This window comes from Somniosus microcephalus, chromosome 1, assembly GCF_052327205.1.
Source record: "Somniosus microcephalus isolate GS21.2 chromosome 1, FLI_Smic_1.0, whole genome shotgun sequence".
NCBI lineage: Eukaryota > Metazoa > Chordata > Chondrichthyes > Squaliformes > Somniosidae > Somniosus > Somniosus microcephalus.
In genome coordinates this window covers 56792187-56816649 of record NC_140987.1, presented here as the reverse complement: position 1 = coordinate 56816649, position 24463 = coordinate 56792187, and the positions used below count along the sequence as shown (strand labels likewise).

The 24463-nt window shown below is 45.2% G+C and overlaps 1 protein-coding gene across 11 annotated transcripts in view; it reads right to left on the bottom strand.

Moving 5' to 3' along the window:
• mast4 (microtubule associated serine/threonine kinase family member 4) overlaps positions 1 to 24463 on the bottom strand; it is a 571101-nt gene that overhangs the window by 170433 nt on the left and 376205 nt on the right. The window contains exon 1 of one of the 11 annotated variants that reach the window (XM_085981730.1): positions 23388 to 23775. The exons of 9 other annotated variants lie outside the window; for them this stretch is intronic. In XM_085981730.1, the coding sequence (XP_085837856.1) occupies positions 23388 to 23473 (86 nt within the window). In that variant the 5' untranslated portion in view covers positions 23474 to 23775. Of the gene's footprint in view, positions 1 to 23387; positions 23776 to 24463 lie in introns of those variants that run through there. One more of the 11 variants, XM_085981723.1, reaches the window with a different exon arrangement.

The following is a 24463-nucleotide window of genomic DNA, read 5'->3' as shown; positions in this document are numbered from 1 at the left end:
AAGAAGTAACAAGAGACCAGTCACACGACCAAGAATATATCATAGCCTGCCAATCTGTGGAAAGGAAATGGATGATGAAGTTGGTAGATAAACTGGAGAAGCATGTATTAACAAAAGACCCACACATAAATACTGTGGCTACAAGAGGTCAGAGGCGAGGTATTCTGCGGCGAGTGTCTCACCTCCCGACTCCCCAAAGCCTTTCCACCATCTACAAGGAACAAGTCAGGAGTGTGATGGAATACTCTCCACTTGCCTGGATGAGTGCAGCTCTAACAACACTCAAAAAGCACAACACCATCCAAGACAAAGCAGCCTGTTTGATTGGCACCCCATCCACCACCTTAAACCTTCACTCCCTCCACCACCAGTGTACCATGGCTGCAGTGTGTACCATCTACAAGATGCAGTGCAGCAACTCGCCAAGGCTTCTTCGGCAGCACCCCCAAAACCCGCGACCTCTTCCACCTAGAAGGACAAGGGCAGCAGGCGCTTGGGAACACCACCACCTCCAAGTTCCCCTCCAAGTCACACACCATCCTTCATCGTCACTGGGTCAAAATCCTGGAACTCCCTACCTAACAGCACTGTGGGAGTACCTTCACCACACGGACTGCAGCGGTTTAAGAAGGCAACTCAAGGCGGCGGCTCACACCACCTTCTCAATGGCAACTAGGGATGGGCAATAAATGCTGGCTTTGGCAACGACGCCCAGATCCCATGATAATTTTTTTAAAGCGTAGGTTGTTTTACTATTCAAAAATAGACAAGGGTTGGGAAAAAGATTATATTGAGAAAGAAGGGATTTTTTTTGCCACGTATTCAGGATTGTTTTCTCAGTCACATGCTGCTGCTCCAGTAAAGAAGGATGATCAACTTTGTCTGGTTCTGGTATTGAAATGGAGCAAGTAGGTGACCTAAAAGCAGACAAATATTTGGGACATAATGCCCATAATATAAATACATTTCAGTGTAAGTGAAGACAAAGAAAGAAAAACGTCACGGATACAGGTACTGGAATAAAAAAAGCAAATTTTAGTGAGATTAACAAATATTCTGTCTAGATTAAATGGAAGAAAACATTTTTGAAGTAGAGCAATAGATTGGCAATGGGAAATACTTAAAATTAGGAAATGGAAAGGGTAAAAATCAAGTATATTTTTATGAAGAAAATAATGTGAGATTGCGCACGTTGGGGTTTCACATGAAAGGGAGGTTAGATCAAATCTGAAAGCAAGGTCAGGAGTTTGCTTGGAGCTGCTCCTGCTCCACTTCTGTAACTTCACCAGAAGAGTGGAGGGAATCCCATTTACGTGCATAAACAGGGTTTCTGCCACACCTGTGGCAAAGTTACGGCAGCAGAGCAGGAGCAGTTCTGAAGAAATCCCCCACCTAAATAAAAAGCAGTTAGCACTTACAGGGCGGATAATACAATGAAGGCAGGATAAACAAAGAGTACAGATAAGCTGCAAAAAGGAAGGTCAGAAAGGCGAGGAGAGTACGTGAGAGAATTAGTAAAAACATGAAGGACAACAGAAAGACTACAGAAAGACTATGGGGGAGATTTTGCCAGCCCTGGGGAGGCGGGTTTGGAGGTGGGACTGCCAGGAAAATGGCAGAAACTGGAAGCGGGTACCGAACTTGCCCCCAACCCGCCTCCGTGCCATCTTCCCAGGAGGCGGGTCCCCGACTCGCGCTGGGAGCCGTCTTCTCAAGGGGGGGAAGGGGATTACAGCCACTTAACTGCCTGTTAACAGGCAGTTAAGAGGCTTATCCCCATTTTACCAACACAAGTGAGGGCTTCCCAACGTCAGGAAACCCCGCCAGGGTCACCGAGGCGAGCAGTGGGTCTGCGGGGTCAGAGGGTTCGAAAAGTGCACTGTGGAGGTGAGTAATGGGTGCAAGTGTGGAGAGGTAAGTATGGGAGGTGAGTGAAAAGTGTTAGAAAAAGTTTCCTTACCTTTGTTTCTTCCTGCAGGCTTCAACCATTGGGGAGGCTCCTCATCTCCAATGCAGAGGTGACAGAATGGCAGCCGCATTCTCCGATGCAACAGCCATCTGATTTCTGCTCAGGAAAGAGGTTTGGTGAATCTTTGAGTACAAGGACTCACCAAAGAATGACAATTCATCTGTCAAAAATCAAGGGAAAATAGCGTTGGTTGGCCAGACGTCATTGGGGGCGGGACTGAAACCCGACAAGCAGCAGTCCCGCCCCCCAGTGTGCCCCCATTGATAAAAGTCCCCCCTATGAATCAGCACATTCATAATGAAAGGATAGTTAAAGTAGGGGTCGGGTCATACTGGAGAGTGAGTGGATGGCAGAAATACTAAACGAGCACTTTGCCTCAGTTTTCATACAGCATGGGAATGCGGAGATTGTAAAAGTAATTGAGGTGGGAGTAAAACAGTTAGCGGAGGTTAGCATTCAAAGAGAAACGGCACCAACAAACTTGCTCAAATTTAACGTAGACAAATGTTATTTTGAGGATCCTGAGGGAAACTAGGTAATAAATGATGGAGGTTCTGACTATAATTTTCCATGGAAAAGAAAATTGTGTCAGAGGACTGGAGGATGGCAAAGGCGACACTCCTTTTAAAAAAAGAGAAATCAAGACATTATAGACCTGTTGCTGGTAAAGAAAGACTTGCATTTATATAGCGCCTTTCACAACCACCGGACGTCTCAAAGCACTTTACAGGCAATGAAGTACTTTTAGAGTGTAGTCACTGTTGTAATGTAGGAAACACGGCAGCCAATTTGCACACAGCAAGCTTCTACATCTAGCAATGTGATAATGACCAGATAATCTGTTTTTGTTATGTTGGTTGAGGGATAACTATTGGCCAGGACACCGGGGATAACTCCCGTGCTTCTTCGAAATAGTGCCATGGGATCTTTTACATCCACCCGAGAGCAGACGGAGTCTCGGTTTAACGTCTCATCCGAAAGACGGCACCTCTGACAGTGCAGCACTCCCTCAACACTGCACTGGAGTGTCAGCCTAGCTTTTATGTGCTCAAGTCCCTGGAGCGGGACTTGAACCCACAACCTTCTGACTCAGACGAGTGTGCTACCCACTGAGCCACAGCTGACACAAGGAGGACACAGCTGTAAACAACAGGAGTTTATTATTTGGGATAAGATTATGGGATAAATACGTGGAGAGACATGAACTAATTGATCAGGGGAGTCAGCACAGATTTCTAAAAGGCAGGGCATGCTTGAAGAATCATATAGAATTCTTTACAAAAATTACAGAGAAGATAGCTAAATGATAGGTGGATGTCGTTCATATGGATTTTTAAAAACCTTTTGATAAGGCCCCACATAAGAGACTTACAGCAATGATAAAGGCGAATAGAATTAGGGAGAATGCAGCCACATGAATAGAGAGGTGACTGGGTAGGAAGCAAACAGTAGGGGATAAAGTTTCTTCGACTAGAAAGGTGTGGTAATGATGTTCCACAGGGATCTATGTTAATTTTTTAAAAATTTACTACATACTTCCTAGATTTGGACTTAGGAATTGAGGAAACAATATTGAAATCTGAGGTCACCAAATTGAGAGATGCGGCAAGTTGTGACGTGGATTGCGAAAGACTGCAAGAGGTAATAGTCTAGCAGGAAGGACAGATGGATGGAAGATACAGTTTGATGTAAAATAAAATGGAAGTAACCATTTTGGAAGTAAGATCAGGGAAAGGAAAAGCCCCTTAAATGGTAAGATTTTAAATGAGGTGGAGGAACCCTGGTGTTCAGTATACAGGTCACTGGTGAGAGTAGCACGAGTAGATAACACCATAATAAAAGCAAATAGAATCCTTAGTTTGTTTTATCTAGAGGCATTGGGTACAAAAGCAGGAGGGTAATGTTGAACTTCTGGGCCAGAATTGCAGTAGTGTGTGCAGCTTTGAGCACTCCCCTAAAGGAAAGATATAAACACAGTGGAAAACGTTAACAGGGGTGAAGGGGTTACAATTATGAAGCGAGTCTCGAGATACTGGGGCTGTTTTTCACCGAGGGCTGTGATAGAATAAACAGTGATAGAAAACTCCTGAACTTTAGCATTTTTGCTGAAGCATTGAAAAATGTGTTAAGTCAAAGGTATCCTACATCACACATCACTGTGAATGGTTCTGGATAAAATACAATGATGCAATTGTGCTAATACACAAGCCTGTCAATTGTTTTCATTAGCAACCACAAAGTGCTACGCCCAACTAAAATAACTATGTGCAATATTGCAGTGTGTGACACAACAAACAGGAATTAACAGACTTCTTGTGGCAACACTCATGTGTTACTCAATTACAAAACCATTAATTATTATTTCATAAGCGATGATGTATTTCGATTACATCTCTAGCTGGCACAGCCTAAAGAAAATTCATACATTTAACTCAAACCTCTTTTCTTTCAATAATAATCTGTGCAATATTTACAATCAAAATGATTGGCTTTTATATCTATAACTCGCACCAAGTGCCGTTCACCTACACTGGCTCCCGGTTAAACAACGCCTCCATTTCAAAATTCTCATCCTTGTTTTCAAATCCCTCCATGGCCTTGCCCCTCCCTATCTCTGTAACCTCCTTCAGCCCCACAGCCAACCTCCCCCCCACAAGATATCTGTGCTCCTCTAATTCTGCCCTCTTGAGCATCCCTGATTATAATCGCTCAACCATTGGTGGCCGTGCCTTCAGCTGCCAAGGCCCTAAGCTCTGGAATTCCCTCCCTAAACCTCTCCGCCTCGCTACCTCTCTTTCCTCCTCTTTGACCAAGCTTTTGGTCACCTGCCCTAATTTCTCCTTATGTGGCTCGGTGTCAAATTGTTTGTCTTTTAATACTCCTGTCAAGCGCCTTGGGACGCTTTACTACGTTAAGGGCGCTATATAAATACAAGTTGTTGTTGTTGCTAGCTAGTTTGAGCTCTGTCTCTTTAAGGCACAATTAAACAATACTTACTTTTGTTAAATGTTCGAAGTTCCACTGATTTCATGAACAGATGGTGAAAGGCACAAACTTAAAAAAAAATCTCATCATATTCAGTAGCAGAGCTATACTGGTAGTGTTCGTTACTGACTTAGATGACTTTTAAATACGAATCTAGTATCATTCAAAACCTCAATGGGAAAAACATGTATTTGGCAGCTAATACAATGACAACAGAAAGAACTAGCAGGTTAAAAGCATTCCCTTCACAACTGCGCTGAAATCTTCCGGCAGCTGCACAGAACTGCTTTTTGTGGGTCTTGTGAATTGTCACAGATAGGCCAGTTGCCAAGAACGTACCAGGTGGAAAAGTAAATGAAGAAAAGTTGTGCTGGGAGGCTGGTAAAGTGCTACTGCCCCAAAACCAGCACACGAATGTTAAAGTGTCTTCTCTCTTTCTATCCAGCAGGACAGACAGCAAAGAAATGTACCACCATTAGCAAACATGATGATGTAATAGAGTAAAGTGTATACTGGCTGGTCTCAAGAAGCTGCTAACCAAAGAAATGCAAACATGTTTAGTTCTGGCAATGGAATTGGTACTGGATCCAGCAATACAAGAGTGTCAGAATAAATCCACTGCTGAACACCATGGCCGGAATTTTTCGGGGGGGTCAGGGGGCGTTGTTTGGTGGCGGGTTGGCTGGGGAAATGTTTTTTTTTTGACAGCGGGCCACGCTAGTCTCCCAGATGTCGGGTCTGTCATCGCAGAACAGACCGAACAGACCAAACACCAAGCAGCGGGGGAGGCAATTTAGATCATTAGAGAGATTGTTAAGAGAGTTTGCCAACGGCTGCCCCATTGCTCGGGGATCAAGTCAGGTAAGGAGGTCAGACGTTGTGTCAGCATGTGAGGATTTCTAAACATGACAGCTGCAAATGGTCTATAACAGCTCCCATTTCATATAGGTGTTCACTTTCCAAGGTTAGAAGCTGTTGGTTACTGCATTTGGAAGACAGATTGAGCTTTCTGCAGCTGGCAAGTGTTTGGAGCCAACTTCCTATCCAGTGTCACCTCACTGGAACAACCTCTCTCACCATTGACAGATTGCTTGTGTCATCTCAACCCCACCTGCCATCTATTCCATCAGCATCGGTGCCCTTGAAAAAATCTCACCTTGGTCCTCGCAATCCCACCACGATCAGCCCCAACATCACCAGGCACACCAGCAGCACCAACAATAACACCAACCTTCACAATCACAGAATCACAGAAACCCCACAGTGCAGATAGAGGCCATTTCAGCCCATCGAGCCTGCACCGACACATATCCCACCCGATCCCCGTAACCCCTACACCAACACATATCCCACCCTATCCCCGTAACCCCACGTATTTAATCCCCCTAACACGAAGGGTCAATTTATCAGAACCAATCAACCTAACCCGCACATCTTTGGACTGTGGGAGGAAACCGGAGCACCCGGAGGAAACCCACGCAAACACGGGGAGAATGTGCAAACTCCACACAGACAGTCGCCCGAGGCCGGATTCGAACCCGGGTCCCTGGCGCTGTGAGGCAACAGTGCTAACCACTATGCCACCGTGCTGCCCTTCTCCGCAATCAACTGATGCTGCACAGGACAGAGGGCATCAGCACCCGACCACATTGCTGCCTGGGAGGCCAGGGATGTCCAAAACCATGGCCAGAATTACTTCACTTGACGCTGTACACCCTGGCTGCCACATGACGCAAAAGGTTGGCATCACTCCACACCAACATCATAAATCATCCCTACAATGCCCAAGCCATTCCTTTCACACTCATCACCATTGCGGGGGGTACTGTTATGTCTCACCATTCACTGCAACTCACTAAGCCACTTCCAAAGGTGCACAAATCTGTCCAAGAACGAAAAGTGTTGAAAATAAAGGTTTCAAAGTTTTAAAGCACATTAACAGAAACTTCACATGAACATTGACTAAAACACCCAAGTGCCTACCCTTGTGTGCTGTTAGTTGATATGATTGGACTAGGATGAGGGTGAGTGTGAGGGGTGGCTAGCGAGATGGGGATGTGATAATGCAGACAGAGAGCGATGGGTGGAGGTGGAAGTTAAGTTGGTGTGAGTAAGGATGTGCAGGAGTAGGGTAGGGAAGGCAGAGTGATGGAGATGTGGCACAGCAGGATGAGGTTGAGTGTGGCTTTGCAGTAACGTTTCGTGGTCTACTGAGATCATTGAAAGGTTTGCGCCACTGCAGCCTGGTCGTCCCGACGACATCCCTGCTTGTGGTCTCCTGTGCAATGTGCAAACAGGCAGCATTGGTCTCCTGGGGAGGTCTCATCCGCCCCTGGGAAGGGAAGAGAAACTCCCTGCATGATGTGACTCCCTCCATAAGCATATGGGAGAGCCTGAGTGCAGCCGTGCACCTCTGTGCAGTGCTTGTCAGTGTTGCAGCATCTCAATTCTGTATAATACTAATAGCAGAATTATCAGACTAAATTTGGGCACGGTCCCTTTAAGGAAACCGGCTGATGATGCATCATCAACTGATGTCATCAGACTCGTTTCCTTCAATTGGCTGGGAAACGCGCTGGGTGGGTTCAACAAGCTCAATCAATGTAAAATTCTTTTCACAGAGCGGGATGGAGCCAGCAGCGGGGTCGCACCCCGCCACCGACCCCGGCCGCCCCGGACCTGCCTCGGTAGGCGAAATTGCAACCCATGTCCTGGACATCATGTTCCTCCATGGTCTCCAATAGCTTAATTATGACTGTATAATAAAGGTGTCTGGAAAAGCGACTGCTTTCAACCCCATAATGTGGATGGTAAGTGAGAAACTGCTGGTGGAACATTATGCAGAATACATTCATCAAGCAAGTCGAATTTTCCAAAGATTCTGTAATTTCGCTCGCATGGCCAATGCTTTCAGGAACTCCATCCTTACTTTCAATTGTAGTGTATAAGTTGTCAGTCACAAATTGAATGTATCTTGCCTTATCCAGTTCAATAACACAGTGACAACCAATGTAACTAGCTCTACCCGTCACTAGGGCCATCTCTGATGAGACTTTCTCGTTCACAGTCTGAAGCATCCGAGACTCGCTCGTCAGATTCACAACCTGCTGCTGTCAGCAAGTGCATGAGTCATTGATAGAGCTCCACAAGGTCAGAGGAGGTGCATTAGGTGCTGATCTCAACAAAGTACGAATCTTCAGCATTTTGAAACGCATGACGTATGAGGAGAGATTGGGTCGATTGGGCTTATATTCGCTGGAGTTTAGAAGAATGAGAGGGGATCTCATTGAAACTTATAAAATTCTAACAGGACTAGACAGACTAGATGCACGAAGGATGTTCCCGATGGCCGGGGAGTCCAGAACCAGGGGTCACAGGCTAAGGATAAGGGGTAAGTCATTTGGGACAGAGATGAGGAGGAATTTCTTCACCCAGAGAGTGGTGAACCTGTGGAATTCTCTACCACAGAAGGCAGTGGAGGCCAATTCATTAAATATATTCAAGAAGGAGTTGGATATATTACTTAAGGCTAAAGGGATCAAGGGATATGGGGAGAAGGCAGGGACAGGGTACTGAATTTGGATGGTCAGCCATGATCTCATTGAATGGCGGAGCAGGCTCGAGGGGCCGAATGGCCTACTCCTGCTCCTATCTTCTATGTTTCTGTGAACATGCAGAACACTATGCCTGAATTGCAAACTGTTCCCATAAATATAAAGGGCTGGATTTTGAGGAGGAGAGCGAGTTGGGGGCGGAGGGAGGGGGGGGGGGCGGCGGAGCGGGGGGCTCCGAGGCGGTCGGGAAACCTGGGAGGCCAGTTTTTCTGCAGGCCCCGCCGACTTTAACGTCATGGCCTGATTTGCATGCGAGGTCTCAGTTTTCCATCCACAGCCAGCCAGATTGAGGCGCTGGCTGCGGGCAGGTAGGCCTGCAGCACTAGGCCGCATGGAGGAGGGAGGGAGGGATCGGGCCGAGCCGTTAAAAGGATCGGGGGGTGGGGCGGGGCAGGGAGAGAGGATCAGGGTGGATAAAGAAAAGATCCGTGGCCGGCCTCAGCATCATTGTGGAAGGGGTGGGGGGGGGGGGGGGGGGGGGGGAAATCAGAGGCCTCGTGAGGGGTTCTCCGATCGCGGGGGGTGGGTTAGGCAGGGACCCTGGACCCAGGAGGTAGGTATAAAAGCACTTGCCTCCTGGATCCAGCAGTCCCCGCCTTGCTGTAACTGCCGGATTTTACAAGTTGTGTAAAACCCGTCCACATGCAGTTATAAACAAAATGAAGGTTAACAAAAAAGCTTCCAGCCTCATTATAATATTTAAATTGATGTTCCAGCTCCTGGGCTGTCCCACCCAACATACCGCCTCCGTTAAAACCGCAAGTGGGCAGGTTGGAGGAGAGTTCTGGACGGGAATCCCATTTTTAACAATTTAACTGCCCCACGCCCCCAACCTACCTGTTTTTTAGGTTAAAATTTCCCCCAAACTGTTTAAATGCTCCAAATCAGAGTTGAGAGAGTGGGGAAGAAGGTGGGATTCAGGTATCTGAAAATTTAACTAGCTTTAAAGAATGAGGAATGTCACACATCGACAGTGAGTGCAATTCATATTTTCTTCATTTATTTATTCTCCACAGACTCAAGATTATACCAAAGCAGTGCCAAAAATTGTGGTAGGCTGTCTGTGATTTGATTGGGCCGGAATTTGCGGTTGGAGACGTATCTCCGGAGTATGCCTCCAACCCGAAAAAAAAGGTTTGGAAGCATCCTTGGGATCACGTGGGCCGGGTCCTCCAATCAGAAATGAGGATTTGGGGATTCCTCATAAGCTTATGAGGAATCCCCAAATAATTAATTTACACAACTGGAATAAAAATAAATGTTCCCATTTACAAATTTGGACATGAGTCTAGGTTCGGATCGGACATGGCCCTGTGGGTAGCGGAGCGGGCCCAGGGGCCGTGTAGCCTGATCCTGCTCCTATTTCGTGTGTCTAATTCTGTTAGATTCAGGAGATGGTTCTGTGATAGTAGATTGGTGGTTAGGATCAGATCAGCCATGATCTTATTAAATGGCAGAGCAGGCTCGAGGGGCCGATTGGCCTACTGCTGCTCCTATTTCTTATGTTCTTATGTTCTTAAATGAAGCATTTACAATAAAAATTTAATTTTTTGAAAAATAATTTTAAACATTTTAATCTGGGCCAAATTGATATCAACTAATTTTAAATGTTGGTGGATGAATTTTTTATTTTTAAATTTTAAATTTAACATTTATAGTAACCCGTATGCTGGTGAAAGCAGGTCCCATGCCGGCTTTTACCAGGCGTAAGGGTTTCGTGGGCATTTGTTGGGCAGTAGTTGAGCAAATAGTCCAACCCTGCGCCAGCGAAAGTGATTTTTTGGTTCAGCGCAGTAGATCCGTTGAGGCGAACCTTGTATGATCGCAAGTTCCGGCGTTTTCACGCATGCGCAGCCCATGCGGAACCCCGGAACTTGCAGGGCCTTTTACAGGGCTTACGATGGCGTACGCTGTGCATAAGCCGTCATCGCACCCACCCCCCACCACCAAATCTGGGCCGATGTTGAGGCCTACCTTAAGAACTGAAGTGTTCTACAAAGAATAATTTTTTTTAAATGCCTCGTAACAAAAATGTTTTGTAAAACACTGAAGACTATGGCACGTGCGTGCCTTAAAAATGCAGTCCACTGTGACTGTTGACTTTGACCCGTGACGTGCATATTGACGCAGTGAAGTGAGTGTGCAATTCAATTCACCTGGTCACTGTTGCTCTACGAGTTCATCACAAAGATACACATCGCAAAAAAAACACATTGTTTGGTTCTGCAGTTACTTGAGGGTTAGTCACATGAAGAAAATAGCTGTCTAGATTTACAAAAGTAATATGGAATGGCAAGGAACATCTGTAAAGTGAAATCTGCATTTGATCTCTATGAAATGAGATGGCAGGAAAATCTTGGCACTGCAATTTTTCAAGATGTAGTTCCAAGGTAATGCTGATCAAAACTTCAGACAAAATCCAAGATTAAGAATTGAAATGTCAACTAGCATACCAAACACAAGGGACAAGAGCACAAACAATCGTAAGCACAAACAAATATTAAAGTCTACAGATAACATGCTTGAAGGAACTTTCTGTTCATGGAAAACAATGAAGCTCCCACAAAGTTGTTGCGTGTTTTTTCATGATCCACAAGGAGATTGAAAGTTGAAATGGTCACTAAATTAAAATTCACAGTTAGCTCGAGGGTCCAATTGCACAAGTGCTGGAAACAAGACTGTTGGAATGGCAACATTTTTAGCTGTGATTAGAATATTCATAATTAAAGCTTGAAGTTCACCAACATGATCAGGTGTTGCAGCTGAAAGCAAGTCCCTATGTCATGGTATGTTGCTGCCGTTTCAAATGGATGTGACAAAACTTTTGATTGTACAATTCATATCCAAAGCTGAACAGACAGGTTTAATTGGTGGTCATAAGAACCACCAACTTTCATAAAACTAACAGAAAGCAAAGCCCCAGCCAGCCTAAAAGGCAGGGACTGCAAAGATATGTTTTTATTCGTTCCTGGGATGTGGGCGTCGCTGGCAAGGCCAGCATTTATTGTCTATGCCTAATTGCCTTTGAGAAGGTAGTGGTGAGCCGCCTTCTTGAACCGCTGCAGTCCGTGTGGTGAAGGTATTCCCACAGTGCTGTTAGATAGGGAGTTCCAGGATTTTGACCCAGCGACGATGAAGAAACAGCGATATTCTTCCAAGTCAGGATGGTGTATGACTTGGAGGGAAACTTGGAGGTGATGATATTCCCATGCATCTGCTGCCCTTGTCCTTCTCGGTGGAAGAGGTTACGGGTTTGGGAGGTGCTGCCGAAGAAGCCTTGGCGAGTTGCTGTAGCGCATCTTGTAGATGGTACACACTGCAGCCACGGTGCGCCGGTGGTGGAGGGAGTGAATGTTTAAGGAGGTGAATGGGGTGCCAATCAAGTGGCTACTTCGTCCTGGATGGTGTCGAGCTTCTTTTACAGAGGCCAGTGTCGGGAGGAGCAGAGAGCGGCGATACAGTGAATATTTAAACTCACTTTCGCGAGCTTTTTTACAGAGGCTTACCAATCTCACAGACCGGCGGCAGCGTTCTGCAGCCATGTCACGATTCAAAAAGTGACGCTGGCAAAAGGAAGCAGCTGATTGGGTGAGTACGGCCAAGCGAGTATTTATACTTCTCTATAGTTTGACAGTTAAGATTAACAGTTTATAAAATTTAGAAGGGCTTAATTTTTGTGGTTATACTTTCTAAGGTCTCTGTTGTGTATTGGGGAGTGCTAGTAACCAAGGACCCATGAGTATATCATTTAATTGTAGTGTAATTAGTGGTACTGATTTGATTTAAATTAATTAAAGGGTAAGTCATGGCAGGACAGCTCGGCCCTGTGGCATGCTCCTCCTGCGCTATGTGGGAAATCAGGGACTAAGTGTCCCTGACGACCATGTGTGCAGGAAGTGTATCCAGCTGCAGCTACTGACAGACCACATTGCGGCGCTGGAGCTGCGAATGGATACATACTGGAGCATTCGCAATGCTGAGGACGTCGTGGATAGCACGTTTAGGGAGTTGGTCACACCGCAGGTAAAGGCTGCACAGGCAGGAAGAGAATGGGTGACCACCAGGCAGAGTAGTAGGCGCAGGCAGGTAGTGCAGGGGTATCCTGTGGCAATCCCCCTCTCAAACAGATATACCGCTTTGGATATTGGCGAGGGAGATTGCTTATCAGAGGAAGGCAGCAGCAGCCAACTTCCTGGCACCGTGGGTGGTTCTGCTGCACAGGACAGGAGGAAAAAGAGTGGGAGAGCTATAGTGTTAGGGGATTCTATTGTAAGGGGAATAGATAAGCGTTTCTCCGGCCGCAAACGAGACTCCAGGATGGTATGTTGCCTTCCTGGTGCAAGGGTCAAGGATGTCTCGGAGCGGCTGCAGGACATTCTGGAGGGCCAGTTGTCGTGGTGCATATAGGTACCATCGATATAGGTAAAAACGGGATGAGGTCCTAAAAGCTGAATATAGGGAGTTAGGAGGTAAATTAAAAAATAGGACCTCAAAAAGGTATTAATCTCAGGATTGCTACCAGTGCCACTTGCTAGTCAGAGTAGAAATAGAAGGATATTTCAGATGAATACGTGGCTAGAGGAATGGTGGAAGGGGGAGGGATTCAAATTCCTGGGACATTGGAACCGGTTCTGGGGGAGGTGGGACCAGTACAAACTGGACGGTTTGCACCTGGGCAGGACTGGAACCGATATCCTAGGGGGAGTGTTTGCTAGTGCTGTTGGGGAGGGTTTAAACTAAAATGGCAGGGGGTTGGGAACCTGTGCAAGGAGACAGAGGAAAGGGAAGCAAGGATAGAAGCAAAAGAAAGGAAGGAGAAAAGCAAAAGTGGAAGGCAGAGAAATCAAGGGTGTAAATCATACAGGGCCACAGTAAATAAGAATTCTAAAAGGACTAAGAGTGTTAAAAAAATCAAGCCTGAAGGCTTTGTGTCTTAATGCGTGGAGCATTTGTAATAAGGTGGATGAATTAGCTGCGCAAATAGATGTAAACGGATATGATATAATTGGGATTACGGAGACATGGCTCCAGGGTGACCAAGACTGGGAATTCAACATCCAGGGGTATTCAATATTCAGGAAGGACAGGAAAAAAGGAAAAGGAGGTAGGGTAGCATTGCTGGTTAAAGAAGAGATTAACACAATAGTAAGGAAGGATATTAGCTCTGATGATGTGGAATCTGTATGGGTAGAGCTGAGAAATACCAAGGGGCAGAAAACGTTAGTGGGAGTTATATACAGACCCCCAAACAGTAATGCTAAGGTTGGGGATGGCATTAAACGGGAAATTAGAGACGCGTGCAATAAGGGCACAGCAGTTATCATGGGTGACTTTAATCTACATATAGACTGGGCTAACCAAATTAGTAACAATACTGTGGAGGAGGAATTCCTAGAGTCATAGAGTCATAGAGTAATACAGCACGGATAGAGGCCCTTCGGCCCATCGTGTCCGCGCCGGCCATCAAGCCCTGTCTAATCTAATCCCATATTCCAGCATTTGGCCCGTAGCCTTGTATGCTATGGCATTTCAAGTGCACATCCAAATGCTTCTTAAATGTTGTGAGGGTTTCTGCCTCCACAACCCTTTCAGGCAGTGAGTTCCAGACTCCAACCACCCTCTGGGTGAAAAAGTTCTTTCTCAAATCCCCTCTAAACCTCCCGCCCTTTACCTTGAATCTATGCCCCCTAGTTATTGACCCCTCTACTAAGGGAAAAAGCTCCTCAGCATCCATCCTATCTATGCCCCTCATAATTTTGTACACCTCAATCATGTCCCCCCTCAGCCTCCTCAGCTCCAAGGAAAACAAACCCAACCTGCCCAGTCTCTCTTCATAGCTGAAGCGCTCCAGCCCTGGTAACATCCTGGTGAACCTCCTCTGCACCCTCTCTAACGCGATCACATCCTTCCTGTAGTGTGGCGACCAGAACTGCACACAATATTCCAGCTGTGGCCTAACCAGTGTTTTATACAGCTCCATCATAACCTCCTTGCTCTTATATTCAATGCCTCGGCTAATGAAGGCAAGTATCCCATATGCCTTTTTTACCACCTTATCCACCTGTTCCGCCGCCTTCAGGGATCTGTGTACTTGCACACCCAGATCCCTCTGACCCTCCGTCTTGCCTAGGGTCTTTCCATTCATTGTGTATTCCTTTGCCTTGTTAGTCCCCCCAAAGTGCATCACCTCGCACTTTTCCGGGTTAAATTCCATTTGCCACTGTTCCGCCCATCTGACCAACCCATCTATATCGTCCTGCAGACTGAGGCTACCCTCCTCGCTATTTACCACCCTACCAATTTTTGTATCATCCGCGAACTTACTGATCATACCCTTTACATTCATATCCAAGTCATTAATGTAGACCACAAACAGCAAGGGACCCAGCACCGATCCCTGTGGTACCCCACTGGCCACAGGCTTCCAGTCACAAAAACAACCTTCGACCATCACCCTCTGCCTTCTGCCACTAAGCCAGTTTTGTATCCAATGTGCCAAGGCACCCTGGATTCCATGGGCTCTTACCTTCTTGACCAGTCTCCTGTGCGGGACTTTATCGAAGGCCTTACTGAAATCCATGTATACCACATCCACTGCGTTACCCTCATCCACACACCTAGTCACCCCCTCAAAAAATTCAATCAAATTAGTCAGACATGATCTTCCCTTGACAAAGCCATGTTGACTATCCCTGATTAATCCTTGCCTCTCCAAGTGGAGACAAATTTTGTCCCTCAGGATTTTTTCCAATAATTTTCCTACCACTCACTGGCCTGTAGTTCCCCGGTTTTTCCCTACTACCCTTCTTGAATAATGGTACTACATTAGCGGTTCTCCAGTCCTCTGGCACATTCCCTGTGGCCAGAGAGGTCCTGAATATATGTGTTAGAGCCCCCGCAATCTCCTCCTTTGCCTCACACAGCAGCCTGGGATACATTTCATCCGGGCCTGGGGATTTATCCATTTTTAGGCCAGCTAAAACCGCCAATACCTCCTCCCGCTCGATGTTAATATGTTCGAGCATATCACAGTCCCCCCGCCCTATTTCTATGTCTACATCGTCCTTCTCCATAGTGAAAACAGATGCAAAAAATTCATTTAGAACCCCTCCTACATCTTCCGGCTCCACACACAGATTGCCACTTTTGTCCCTAATGGGCCCTATTTTTTCCCTAGTTATCCTCTTACCCTTAATATACTTATAAAACATCTTTGGATTTTCCTTTATTTTGCTTGCCAGTGTTATTTCATGGCCCCTCCTTGATCTCCTAATTTCTTTTTTAAGTATCCCCCTGCACTTTTTGTACTCCTCTAGGGCTTCCTCCGTCTTTAGCCTTTTGTATCTACCAAAAGCCCTCCTTTTTTTCCTAATCCATTCTCGTATATCCCCTGTCATCCAAGGTTCCCTGTGGTTTTTGGAACCACCCTTGACCTTTACGGGAACATGTTGCCATTGTATGATCTCAATCTCCCTTCTGAAAGCCTCCCATTGCTCCGATGCGGATTTTCCTACAAGTAGCTGATCCCAGTCCATTTTGGCCAGATCCTGCCTTATCCTATTAAAATCGGCCTTCCCCCAATTTAGAACCTTTATTTCCGGCCCATCCCTGTCCTTTTCCATGGCCACCTTAAATCTTACCATATTATGGTCACTATCACCAAAGTGCTCACCTACTAGCACTTTTTCCACTTGGCCGGCCACATTCCCTAGAATTAGGTCCAGTACCGCCCCCTCTCTTGTAGGACTTTCTACATGCTGGCTCAAAAAGCTCTCCTGGATGCACTTTAAGAATTCTACACCCTCTGAGCCTTTCACACTCTGACTATCCCAGTTAATATTGGGGAAGTTGAAATCCCCCATTATTATTACCCTATTATTTGCACATTTCTCTGAGATTTGCCTACATATCTGTTCCTCTATCTCCCCCTGACTGTTTGGAGGCCTATAGTACACTCCCAGCAAAGTGCTTGCCCCCTTTTTGTTTTTAAGCTCCACCCATATGGCCTCATTAGAGGACCCTGCTAATATATCATCCCTCCTTACTGCAGTAATTGACTCCTTAATTAATATTGCGACACCCCCTCCTCTTATACCTCCCCCTCTGTCTCGCCTGAAGATTCTGTACCCCGGAATATTGAGCTGCCAGTCTTGCCCTTCCCTCAACCATGTCTCCGTGATAGCAACAATATCATACTCCCATGTGTTTATCAACACCTTCAGTTCATCCACCTTATTCGCAAGACTCCTTGCATTAAAATAGATGCCATCCAGCCTTGCCCTTATATATTTGCCCTGTCTACCAAGCTGACTTGTTTTTTTCTCTATAATTGGCAGCACATCCCCCCCTATTTCAGCTCCCCTCTGTATCCCATCCCCCTGCCAAGTTAGTTTAAACCCCCCCCAACAGTGCTAGCAAACCTCCCCGCAAGGATATTTGTCCCGCTCTGGTTCAGGTGCAACCCGTCCGACTTGTACAAGTCCCACCTTTCCCAGAAGCAGGCCCAGTGATCCAGGAAAGTAAAACCCTCCCCCCTACACCAACTCTTTAGCCACGCATTCATCTGCTCTATCCTCCCATTCCTATACTTACTAGCACGTGGCACTGGGAGTAATCCAGAGATTACAACCTTTGAGGTCCTGCTCTTTAATCTGTTACCTAGCTCCCTAAATTCTTGATGCAGGACCTCATCCCTCTTTTTACCTATGTCGTTGGTACCAATGTGGACCATGTGTATATGGGATGGTTTCCTGGACCAATATGTCGAGGAACCAACCAGAGATCAGGCCATCTTAGACTGGGTATTATGTAATGAGGAAGGATTAATTAGCAATCTTGTTGTGCGAGGCCCCTTGGGGAGGAGCGATCATAATATGATCGAATTCTTCATTAAAATGGAGAGTGAAGTCGTTGACTCAGAGACTAGGGTCCTGATTTTAAATAAAGGAGACTATGATGGTATGAGGCTAGGATGGATTGGGGAACGTTACTTAAAGGATTGATGGTGGATAGGCAATGGCAAACATTTAAAGATCACATGGATGAACTACAGAAATTGTTCATCCCTGTTTGGCATAAAAATAAAACAAAAAAGGTGACTCAACCGTGGCTAACAAGGGAAATTAGGGAAAGCATAAGATCCAAGGAGAGGACATATAAATTGGCCAGAAAAAGCAGCAAACCTGAGGATTCGGAGCAGTTTAGGATTCAGCAAAGGACGACAAAAGGATTAATTAAGAGGGGGAAAATAGATTATGAGAGTAAGCTTGCAGGAACATAAAAAGAGACTGTAAAAGCTTCTATAGATATGTGAAGAGAAAAAGATTGGTGAAGTCAAGCGTAGGTCTCTTGCAGTCAGAATCAGGGGAATTGATAATGGGGAACAAAGAAATGGCTTACCAATTAAATACATACTTTGGTTCTGTCTTCACAAAGGAGGACACAAATAACCTCCCAGAGATGTCAGGGAACATAGGGGCTAATGAGAAGGAGGAATCGAATGAAATCAGTATTTGTAGGGAAATGGTGTTAGGGAAATTGACGGGATTGAAGGCCGATAAATTCCCAGGGCCTGATAATTTACATCCTAGGGTACTTAAGGAAGTGGCCCTAGAAATAGTAGATGCATTGCTGATCATCTTCCAAAATTCTATAGACTCTGGAGCAGTTCCCATGGATTGGAGGATAGCTAATGTAACCCCACTATTTAAGAAGGGTGGTAGAGAGAAAACGGCGAATTATAGAGCGGTAAGCCTGACATCGGTAGTGGGGAAAATGCTAGTCCATTATAAAAGATGGAATAGCAGAGCACTTGGAAAACAGTGTCAGGATCGGACAAAGTCAACATGGATTTACAAAAGGTAAATCATGCTCAACTAATCTACTGGAATCTTTTGAGAGTGTAACTGGTAGAATAGATAAGGGAGAACCAGTGGATGTGGTGTATTTGGACTTTCAGAAGGCTTTCGATAAGGTCCCGCATAAGAGATTAGCATGTAAAGTTAAAGCACATGGGATTGGGGGTAAGGTACTGTCTTGGATAGAGAACTGGTTGGCAGACAGGAAGCAAAGAGTTGGAATAAACGGGTCTTTTTCCGAGTGGCAGGCAGTGACTAGTGGGGTACCGCAGGGATTGGTGCCTAGGACCCCAGCTATTCACAATATATATTAATGATCTAGACGAGGGAACTAGATGTAATATCTCCAAGTTTGCAGACGACACAAAGCTAGGTGGGCGTGCATGCTGTGAGGAGGATGCAGAGAAACTCCAGTACGATTTGGACAGGTTGGGTGATTGGGCAGATGCAGTATAATGTGGATAAATGCAAGGTTATCCACTTCGGTGGCAAAAACAGGAAGACAGATTATCTGAACGGCAATAGATTGGGAAAAGGGGAAGTGCAATGAGACCTGGGTGTCCTTGTGCACCAGTCGCTGAAGGTAAGCATGCAGGTGCAGCAGGCGGTTAAGAAGGCAAATGGTATGTTGGCCTTCATAGCGAGAGGATTTGAGTACAGGAGCAAGGAAGTCTTGCTGCAGTTGTACAGGGCCTTGGTGAGACCACACCTTGAGTATTGTGTGCAGTTTTGGTCACCTTATCTGAGGAAGGATGTTCTTGCCATGGAGGGAGTGCAGCGAAGATTCATCAGACTGATACCTGGGATGGCAGGAATGACGTATGAGGAAAGGTTGGGTCGATTGGGCTTATATTCGCTGGAGTTTAGAAGAATGAGAGGGGATCTCATTGAAACTTATAAAATTCTAACAGGACTAGACAGACTAGATGCAGAAGGATGTTCCCGATGGCAGGGGAGTCCAGAATCAGGGGTCGCAGTCTAAGGATAAGGGGTAAGCCATTTAGGACTGAGATGAGGAGGAATTTCTTCACCCAGAGAGTGGTGAACCTGTGGAATTCTCTGCCACACAGGGCAGTTGAGGCCAATTCATTAAATATATTCAAGAAGGAGTTGGATATATTTCTTGAGGGTAAAGGGATATGGGGAGAAAGCAGGAACAGGGTACTGAATTTGGATGATCAGCCATGATCTCATTAAATGGCGGAGCGGGCTCGAGGGGCCGAATGGCCTACTCCTGCTGCTAGCTTCTTCTATGAGTGTTGTTGGAGCTGCACTCATCCAGGCAAGTGGTGCGTATTCCATCACACTCCTTAGTTGTGCCTTGTAGATGGTGGTTTTCAATCTAGTCAGGGAAACCCTGAAGGTACAACAGGGCCTTGCCTCCATCATAAGGTCAGAAGTGGGGATGTTTGAGGATGATTGCACAGTGTTCAGTTTCATTCACAATGCCACAGATAATGAGGCAGTCTGTGCTCGCATGCAGCAAGACCTGGACAACATTCAGGCTTGGGCCACTAAGTGCCAAGCAACTTTGCGCCACAAGTGCCAAGCAATGACCATCTCCAACAAGAGAGAGTCTAACAACAATAACATGACATTCAATAGCATTACAATTGCCAAATCCCGCACCATGAGCATCCTGAAGGATTGACCAGAAACACAACTGGACCAGCCACATAAATACCGTGCCTACAAGAGCAGCTCAGAGGCTGGGTATTCTGTGGCAAGAGTCTCACCTCCAGACTCCCCAAAGTATTTTCGCCACTTACAAGGCACAAGTCAAGAGTGCGATGGAATACTCTCCACTTGACTTAATGGGTACAGCTCCAACAACACTGAAGAAGCTTGACACCATCCAGGACAAAGCAGTTGGCTTGATCGGCACCCCATCCACCACCTTAAAAACTCACTCCCTCCACCTCTGGCACAACATGGCTGCAGTGTGTACCATCTACAAGATGCACTGCAGCAACTCACCAAGGCTTCTTTGACAGCATCTCCCAAACCCGTGACCTCTACCACCTAGAAGGACAAGGGTAGCAGGCGCATGGGAACACCACCACCTCCAAGTTCCCCTCCAAGTCACACACCATTCGGACCTGGAAATATATCGCCGTTCCTTCAGCGTCGCTGGGTCAAAATCCTGGAACTCCCTGCACAACAGCACTGTGGGAGTACCTTCACCACACGGGCTGCAGCAGTTCATGACGGCGGCTCACCACCACCTTCTCAAGGGTAACTAGGAATGGGCAATAAATGCTGGCTTTGCCAGCGATGCCACATCCAATGAATGAATTCTTTAAAAAGGACACCTGTGAGAAGATGAACTGCTGAGTCAATAGAACATTTAGAGCACCAGGTCATGATTCTTTTCAACAATGCACTATAATCACAGGTAGAGGCCGTAATGGAGATGACCTATACAGTATGTTAGCTGTTGCTACTCAGAAGCTGACTCATGACAATCAACCAGATAGTTTGGTTCAAGATGGAAAGTCCAATTTTGGAATTGGTCTCTCGGAGGTCAACATGTACATATAACATGAAGGAAAACAATCAGAATCAACTTGATACTTAACATTCATTTAATAGGTTAGATAGGTATTTGGAGGCAAGGGGAATAAAGGGATATGGGAACAGAGCAGACACATGAGATTAGGACCACTGCTCACATGGAAGATAAATACGAAAATGGACTGTTTGGGCCCAGTGACCTGTTTCCATGTAATAATTTCTATATAAAGATTCTTTGGATGAGCCTCTTTGCCACAATATGTTGCCTAAGATCTCTAGATTAGAATGACTGAAATAGTTTCGCATCAGGATGCATTTTTTTTTTTTTTTATATAAAAGAGGGAGAACAAAACTTCAACAAGTCTCCAAGCCCTTTTATCCTCCGTGGAAACAATCCCATCATCCTTACTCACTACTCATAGCTCAGGAGCCTAATTCCTGGTATTGGCTTAATTAATTAGGCGCTTACAAGAATGTGACCATAATTTTATACAGTACACTGGGTGAGGTCAAATCCTGCTGTACAAGATCATTATTACCTTCTACCCCTTTGGCTATACAGCTCAAGGAACCTTCCTTCCTGCTGTCGCACACTACATTGATGGTTTCAGTAAGACATCCATCAGCCCCCTGATTGTTCTCCTGTGTTGTGTCTTGTGGTCTACTATTGGTCTTATTCTCCCACTGCTCATTGCCCTACCCAAGTTGAGTCTCCTTACATTTGTTAATATTAAATGACATTTGCTACTTGTTGGTTCAATCCACCAATATATCCAGATACCTTTATGTTTGTTTAGCTGTTTCCTGTTATTTGTAGCCCTCACCCCATTTCACATCAGTAAATTTAGATAGCTTTGTTACAGTCCCCATTTCCAAATCATGTATGTACTGTAATATGTGAACAGCCCTAGCACTGACCTCAAACACAGTTAAACACCCCCTTCCATTCTAACACAAATCCATGTTTACCTGTCCTTTGCTTCATCAGATTGAGAAATGTCTGATTTACACCAACAGCTCAGCCCCAATTCCATGCCTTCTGATTTTGTGGCTAAGATTAGTCCACATGGTGCAAACATTAAAATTTATAAATATATAACATTCACCGAATTCCCGTTACCCACCATGCTTCTTCTAAGAAAGCCAATATATTTCTCAGACAAAATTGCTCTTCGGTAAAATAATAGAGGTCTTTGGAAATTATGAAGCAGTTTGATAGGGTGGATGTAGAGAAGAAGTTTCCACTTGTGGGGGACTCCAAAACTAGGGGACATAAATATAAGGTGCCAGCTGTGGCTTAGTGGGTGGCACTCTTCCCTCTAAATCAGAAGTTTGTGGGTTCAAGGCCCACTCCAGAGACTTGAACACAGAAATCTAGGCTGACATGCCAGTGCAGTACTGAGGGAGGACTGCAGTGTTGGAGGTGTTGTCTTTCAGATGAGAAGTTAAACCCTCTGCCCTCTCAGGTGGGCGTAAAAGATCCCATGGCACTATTTCGAAAGAAAGCAGGGAGTTCTCCCCAGTGTCTTGGCCAATATTTATCCCTCAATCAACATCACTAAAACAGATTATCTGGTCATTATCACATTGCTGTTTGTGGGAGCTTGTTTTGTGCAAATTGGCTTCCGTGTTTCCTACATAGTGACTCCACTTCAAAAGTAATTAATTGTCCGTAAAGTGCATTGGGACAGCCTGAGGTTGTGAAAGGCACCATATAATTGGAAATTCTTTCCTTTCTTTAAGATAGCCACTAATAAATCCAATAAGGAATTCAGAAGAAACAACTTTACCCAGAGTTGTTACAATGTGGAACCTGCTGCCATATGGAGTAGTTGAAGCGACTAGCATTTAAGGGGATGCTAGATAAGTACATGAGGAAGAAAGGAATAGAAGGGTATGGCGATAGGGTGAGATGACGTAAGGTGAGTGGAGCATAAACAGCTGGCATAGAGCAGTTGGACCGAATGGCCTGTTTCTGTGCTCTAAACTCAATGTAAAACCATGCTGACTGCCACTTAATTATTTATCTGCATGTTTCATTATTCTTTTCATCAGGTAGAAACATTTCAATTTAGCCGTTAACTTTTCAAATGGAAAGACTTAGATGAATAAAAGCACTGTGCCGTATACTCGATACCAAATTCAAGAAAGAATGATGCAAAGGTTCTCAGTTAGATAGGTTTATAATGCAATATATTGTATCTGCTAATGGATTACGACATTAGCAAAACTGACTCGCACTTCTCTAACTTACAGCTCAAAATGCCAGGTTACCATGTGTAGCTGTTGTGTACATTACATTGGAATCATTATGGCAAACAAAGCTGGCTTTTAAATTACAGAATACTAGTACAGTACCAGCTGTAAACGTCACAAAACTCAAACTTCAAACAAATGTTTCCTTCAAACTTAAATCAACAGCACTGAGCACTAAATGTTTCAAATTACCTTTTAGACCGTCGCAGCCTGGTTCTATTTAGAAAATGAGGCATTGAGATGTTCGAGAGAGCAGACCACAAGCTTGAATCAGACATGATCCAAAAGTGAACACTTCACAAAAAAGGACAGGTCTTCCACATTCAAGGGGAAGATGCGTACTCTAAATCAGGAGGGTACAGCATCATCAGGCTTCCAGGTCAGTTGAAAGCTGCTCCTTTTGAATGCTTGCCACAAACTGTAGTCCAACTCAAACAACAAGCTTTGACATACTGCACTGACTTAAAAAAAACACTTTGTCCCTTCCAGTTCAGTTATCAGTGCTATTTTATATCTCAAAGATTCTGCAACCTTCTCCAGTTACACCCCGTTCACTGTCAAAGATCGCACAGCGATCGCACCGCTTTTATTCTGCTCGAACATTTCAGTGTTCAGTTGCAACACTAAGGTAAATCATCTATTCGGAATCTACCATTCCGTGAAACCGGGAGGGAAGCATTATCACCGCAATATCTTAATTTAAAACAAAAGTTTGGAAATCTGGCTTATGCACACCGCTTGATATTAGCTTTTAATGTTTTAATTTATATATGGATTCCATATTAAATATACAAAGCTGAATATCTGGAACTTTAATTACAATTCTTCCCCCTACCCAACTCCTGAATATAAAACAATCCCTTGGATCCTTTCAGTGTGACAAAAGCCGATTCTTACCAGGCGCAGGTAAAGATAATTACATGCCAAAAGAGCAGTCAGGCACGACATAGGGTTCTATAATCCAAATGCATTGCTCAGCACACAAAATGGCTATATCATTATACTCTGGCAGAACCACTGAATGACTCTGGCTAACTGTATATAATTCTCTTTAATGATGTTCTAACACCAGCCTAAACCTGTACCATTGTTAGACATTACTGTGTTTTGTATATAGAGTTTGCATGTACGGGGCGTGGCCCCTTTAAGAGCGCAGGAAAACGCGGGTAAACACGATGACGTCACGTCGCAAACCACGGGGCTGCCCAGGCAGTCCTCGTGGCATCTCCGTTGAGTAAAGACCTGTTTAATTGTTCTCGTGTCGATCT